General features: G+C 48.4%; 1 protein-coding gene across 1 annotated transcript in view; it reads left to right on the top strand.

Annotated features, from left to right (window-relative positions):
* The first annotated feature begins 1,240 nt into the window (after positions 1-1,240).
* YPEL2 (yippee like 2) overlaps positions 1,241-5,838 on the top strand; it is a 20,423-nt gene continuing 15,825 nt past the window's right edge. Inside the window, exon 1 of the mRNA XM_005424401.3 lies at positions 1,241-1,554. Coding sequence (XP_005424458.1) covers positions 1,438-1,554 — 117 coding nt within the window. The 5' untranslated portion in view covers positions 1,241-1,437. The remainder of the gene's footprint in view (positions 1,555-5,838) is intronic.

Below are 5,838 nucleotides of genomic sequence, written 5' to 3'. Positions count from 1 at the left end.
CCTCCTGTTGAGCTCTCTGTGTGGTCCTGGTCCCTCTGGTACCAGGCAGAGGGAATATTTCCAGGAGAAGGGAGTGACAGGACAAGGGGAACGGCTTCACACTGATAGAGAGGAGCTTTAGGGTAGGGATCACCTAAAAATCCTTCCCTGTGAGGGTGGGGAGGCCTGGCACAGGCTGCTCCATCCCTGGAGGTGTCCAAGCCAGGCTGGACAGAGCTCTGGACACCCTGGGACAGTGTCCATGGCTTGGATACCTTGAATCTGCTTTATCAACCATGGCAAGCTTGGGGACGTGTTGGAGGCAGGGTTCTCCTGGATGCCTGAGATGTTATTCCTGGTTTTCTTTATTTTGGGGGTGAAGTTGGTGTTGTTCCATGTTTGACCCACAAAGTGCAGGCTCAGAAGTTGAGCAGAATCACATGGCAAGGAAAATCCTCCTGGGAGGAGCAGCCAGAGTTCGTGATTAATTTGCAGAGCGTGCATGCACGCCATGGATCCGGGAGGGAGGGGAGCTGCTTCTGCTTCCTTTGTGCTTTTCCATCCTCAAAAGGAACACTTGTAGCTGGTTAGACTTTTATAGGTGTGGGATCTGAAAACTCCATTTCTGCCAAGAAAAAAAGACCCAGACTTGAGCTGCCTTGCAGGTGCTGTCAGATGATGTTGGAGTGTAAAATGGTGTTTCCATCCTGAATGGGGTTTTTAACTGTCTCTTGCTATCAGGAGTAGTCTTCAGAGGCTGTGCCTTGCTTTGGCTGCTGTCAGATGTTCAGATAAAAAAAAATAAAATACTGGAGTGCAGTTTATAGAGTAGCTTCTAGCTTCAGAGCTTGCAGGGAGTTCTAAAGGAGAGTAATGAAGGAATCCTGCATTTCCCATGGGGAAAGTAGGGCAGAATGGAGAGAAAAACTGGTTTGGTGACTCATGGCCTTAGAAAACCCAGGTCCAGCTCTCATTTTTCCCACAGCAGTGAGTCAGGCAGGGGACAGGGGGCTGGCTCTGCTCCCCACTTTCTCCCTGGCTGGGTAGGAATCGCCTCCACTCCTCTGCAGGCATTTCCAGAGCCACAGAGTGCAGGAAGAATGAGTGCAGAACAGCAGCAGGGAGGTGTGAGGGCAGCCAGCATGTGAATAAAGATCTGTGCTGCTGATCTAATCCCTGGGCATCACTCCTGTCTCCTAAATCCAGCCCTAAATCCCCCTGCGGGCTGCGAGCTCAGTGCTGTGTCTGCTTTCCACCGCAGGTTTCTGTGCAATCCCCCGCTTGCTGTGCCCAAATCCCTTCGTCTGGAGCATCACCAGCGTGTGGAGCCTGCCCCACACAGCCCATCCCTGCCAAACCACGGCCTTTACCTGCGTGTTCCGCTGTTTCCCGTGCGACCCCTCCTGCGGGAGCGCCTCCTGGGCCACCCCCGACTTCAGCCAGCGCTCCGTGGCTCCAATGGTGAAGATGACAAGGTCCAAGACTTTCCAGGCGTATCTGCCTTCCTGCCACAGGACCTACAGCTGCATCCACTGCAGGGCTCACCTGGCCAACCACGATGAGCTCATCTCCAAGGTAGGTGCTCCCCGGAGCCGGCGTTCCCTCACGTTGTGTCAGCACGTTTCTCTTCACAGCAAGGCACAATTCTTCCCAAGAATATTTCTGGGTTTCACATTCTCTGAACCTCAGAGAAAGGAAAAACAATTATTATTTGCTGTGCCTGTGTTTGTACAAAACTAGAATGCAGTATGGAGGTTCTTTACCCACAGTGATGGTGTTTTGGTTCCTTGGTTCAGGGCCGAGTGTGTAGCCCCACATTTCTCTTCACAGAGAACAGCCAGGCACAATTCTTCCCAAAAATATTCTTATCTCATTTGCTGTGGCCGTGTTTGTGCAAAAGCAGAATGCAATACGGAGGTTATTTACCCAAAGTGATGGTTTTTGTTTCCTTGGCCTGTCAGGGCCAGGGGTGTTTGTGTGTGTATCAGGACTGTGGGCTGACAGTCACGAGATTCTGTGCAGTTGTGTGCAGAGCTGAGTGCTTGGCAGATTCACTTCAGATGTAATGTAATACAATGTAATACAGTATAGAATAATATAGTATAATAAAGTAATTAATTAGCCTTCTGATAAGATGGAGTCAGATGCATCATTTCTCCCTGCAAATACTATAACGTTGCACATCAGTGGCTGTGGAAGTGCTTGGCCTCACCCAGCTGCCTTTTCCCTTGGAAAATGGGCTCTCATCCCAAAGGATCTGTTTGTGAGCTGCTGCTTTTGTGTTAACTGCTTGGGGTCTTCACCATCCTCACAAGTGTAGTGATCTCTCCTCTCTGGTGACCAGGGAATGGCTGCAGCTGGGCCAGGGCAGGTTTAGTTGGATATCAGGAGAAGGTTTTCACCCCCAGGGTGGCTGAGCACTGAAAGGGGCTCCCCAGGGTTTGGTCACTGCACCAAATCTGGCTGAATTCAGGAACCATTTGGACAGAGCTCTCAGCACAGGGTGGGATTGTTGGGGTGTCCTGTGCTGGAGTTGAACTCAGTGATCCTGATGAGTCCCTTCCAACTCTTGAGGGGTGTTGGGATAAGCTAAATTAAAATTTCTCAGAGCCAGTAAGTGTTTTGATGTAGAAGGAGCAGGCCAGTCAGAGGAGCTTGTTGTGAAGTGGGAAAATGAAACCTTCCCAGTGTGTGCTGGAGCCTGGCTGTGGTCAGCTCCCGGGGCTCAGCTGCCTTGCAATAACTGTTCCATGAAGTTTGTTCAGCTTATAAAATCTGTGCTCAGAAAAAACAGCCCCAGCCAGAGATTGATGAGCTGTGCTGAGTGGGAATGGTGCAGTGGGCTCTGTGTGTGCAGCTTGAATGGTTCAGCTTCTTGGATCACCAGGGACAGAGGGGCTGTGCCCCTTGGAAAGGGGTTTGAAATGTAAATGCAGCAGCATCTCTGCCCTGGAGGTGAAATTGCTTCACCTATGGGCCAGCTGGGTGACTCCAGGCTCCTGTGCCCAGCTGGGATGGGGCAGTGACTGCCTGGATTTTTATTTGGTGCCCTGGATGTTGTGTTGGGACACAGAAAATGCTTTACTGGATGAGGAAGGAGGCTTGTTTTCCTTGCTGTTTTTACAGTAGATTCAAGTTTGTGCTCTGCTTTTGTTTCTTGACACAGCTGGTCCCCAGCCAAGTTAAAACAAGGCTGTACATTCCCAGTGCTTTCACCTTTGATGCTTCCTTGCCCTCCTTGTTCCAGGTCCGTGCTCCAATGCAGCCAGCTCTGCAGGTTAAGGAGCTTCCAGCAGGGCAGTGCCAGTGCTGCCAACTGCTTGGAATTTGAGCTTCTAGCCCAGAAGCTGCCCAGGAATGCTGACTGCTAAAATACGGATAGGAGAGGGAAAGGAGGGAAGCACAATGTGACTTTTGGAAGTGTTAATTCCAGTGTGCTCTGGGACCTGCTCCTTCTAAAAGTTCATTCTAGTCCAAGGTGTGAATTAATAGTTGGGACCACATCGCTGGTGGAACCACCAGCAGGTCATGGAATTTGAATGCAGAGGGTTTGGGGTTTCAGGGTTTGTTTCTCAGCGTTGTAAACATGAATGAAAACACATTCTTTGTATAATTGGAAACCTTATAAAAGTCGTTGTGCAATTGTGGCTTGTACAAGTGGTGTTTGACAGAGCAGAAGGGCAGTCCCTGCCTCAAGGGGCTTCCAAATGTGGAGGAACTTCCCCAGGCAAACTGAAATAGTGGCTTTTTTATCTGTTTGAGCTCAGTTTGCAGAAGGGCTCGGGGAGATGTTTCAGTCCTTTCATCACAGCCTTATGCTCATATCCCTGAAACAGGCACTGCAGTTTGCCGTGCTGCTTTCCCACATGGAAACGTGGCAGAGGAAAAGGGAGGAACGGGGATGGAAAAGGGAGTGGGAGACTCTGCAAAAATGGGAGCAGCTGCAGCTCATCCTGAACCTGACTGTGCCATGGGATCCAGGCAGCCCAAATGACTCCATCCTTGGAACCATTCCCCACAAAGCAGGCTTTTATGTAACAGCAGGGTGCTGGGGATTTGCCTCCGTGAAATGAATTCCTGTGCTCCTTTTGCCCTGAGCGGTGCAGAGACCACAGCAGAGCTGGGCTGCTCTGCACTCCAGGAGCTTTTTAGCTCCTCTGGATGCTCACAAGTTGCAGCCTGGGCTGGAGCTGTTGGATGAAACACAACTGGAGCTGAATCCCAGGATTGTTCTTGTTTCATTCCCTCTCCATCTCCCAAGTTTTCCCCTCTCAGCCCTTCAGCACAAGTGTTAACTTAATTCTGGCTTCAAAAGTGTTTTGCCAGCACCAGGTATCCAAAACTCTTAGACAAATATGCCTTGGCAGGGCAGTTTTTTGCTCCTTTCTCTACTTCAGGAAAACCTTGTGCTTTAAAAGGGGTGGAAGGTTTCTCAATAAACCATTGCTATTTAAAGAAAACAATCGATGCTGAGGCTTTTAAGAAAATCCAAAGCTGTTACATGAAGCCAGTGACCAAAATGTTGCTTACTTGGCCTTTTATCTCCTGCAGCCTGAGGGAGAAAGTGGTTTAGTGTGTCTGATTTTGTAACAGGATCTAAATTGTAGGTTGGACTGTCTGGCCAAGAAAGGCCTTATTGACTTAGGAAATATTAAGGTGATCAGATAAATTGGGTGGAGTGAGTAGTTTTCCTTTCTGTGTTCCTTTGGTGTCTGGCTTAGCATGAGTGGAGGTTCTTGTTCCCTTGGAGCAATGCATCATTTAAAAGGCTGTGCCAAATTTAGTACATACTCTTGTTTCACTGCTTTTTCCAGTGCATAAGTGGGCTGAGACTTTGGGAACTCAACCCTGCCCTGCAACAGATTCCTGTGTGACCTTGAGGAAGTCACTGGATGCCTTTGTTCTTCTTTTTCCCCACCTGAAATGCTGCTTGGAGGGTTTTGGAGCAGGTCCTGTCTGCTCCTCCAAATTAGTACAGGCTGTCCCAGTCCTCTTTTGTTTTAATGTAAAAACAAAATCACTGTGCCAGGCAACCATACTTAAAAATCATATTTCAATGCCAAAAAAATAAGTGAAAGGTACTTCTTGTTACAGGCACAACATCCCATGGTTTTTAGAATGTTTGAGAAAAATATATATTCCATCATCAATGTCTCCAGGAAGGAGACACAGGAGTTTTTCTTTTACATCATTTTCTGTTGGGGCCTGAGGGGAACAGCCAACAAAATAAGACATTTACTAAGTAAAGTTAAACAAAGTTTTCAAACTGGCAGGGGTGATGCTGATTTTTACCTACTCTGAGTTATTTCAGCTCTTTCTGTTGGAATCCACATGAACTTAAAGGAGGATGGGAACAAGAGCAGAAAGATCCAGGCCAGAGATGCCACTGAGTGTCTTGGGTGCTGATTTTTTGTGCTATGTGAGCAGTAATTCAGCAGAAATGTCCCTGATTATGGAAATATGTGGAGAATGTCTTGTGGGCGTCCTGCAGTTTCTTTTTTTTCCCTGAATTAACTGTGATCCAACTGCTAAACATTACTCAGTGATGTATCCTCTGAAGTTAGCCCGAGGCTTGCTGGGGAAATTTAATGTTTTCCTTTGATGTCTGCATGGAACCTCAGCTGAACATGAATGGGAAATTCTTCAGCACAAAAGGCTGCAGCTCCTCCAGGCTGAGAATTTAGGAAAAATCCAGGACTCCTGTGTGCCTGACTTTCTCATTTGGGGCCGGGCTGTTAATGAGGGAGCACTGAGAAGCTCTTTTTGATCTTCTCAGCCGAGAGCTGGGAGGATGATCGGGAAAATTCCCTCCCAATCCTTGTGGCCTCTCTCTTTCCTGGCTGCTCGAGACTCAGCCTC

The sequence above is a fragment of the Geospiza fortis genome, unplaced genomic scaffold (genome assembly GCF_000277835.1).
Source record: "Geospiza fortis unplaced genomic scaffold, GeoFor_1.0 scaffold538, whole genome shotgun sequence".
Taxonomy (NCBI): Eukaryota; Metazoa; Chordata; class Aves; order Passeriformes; family Thraupidae; genus Geospiza; species Geospiza fortis.
Note: the sequence above shows the minus strand (reverse complement) of the source record. Positions and strands in the feature narration are given on the sequence as shown.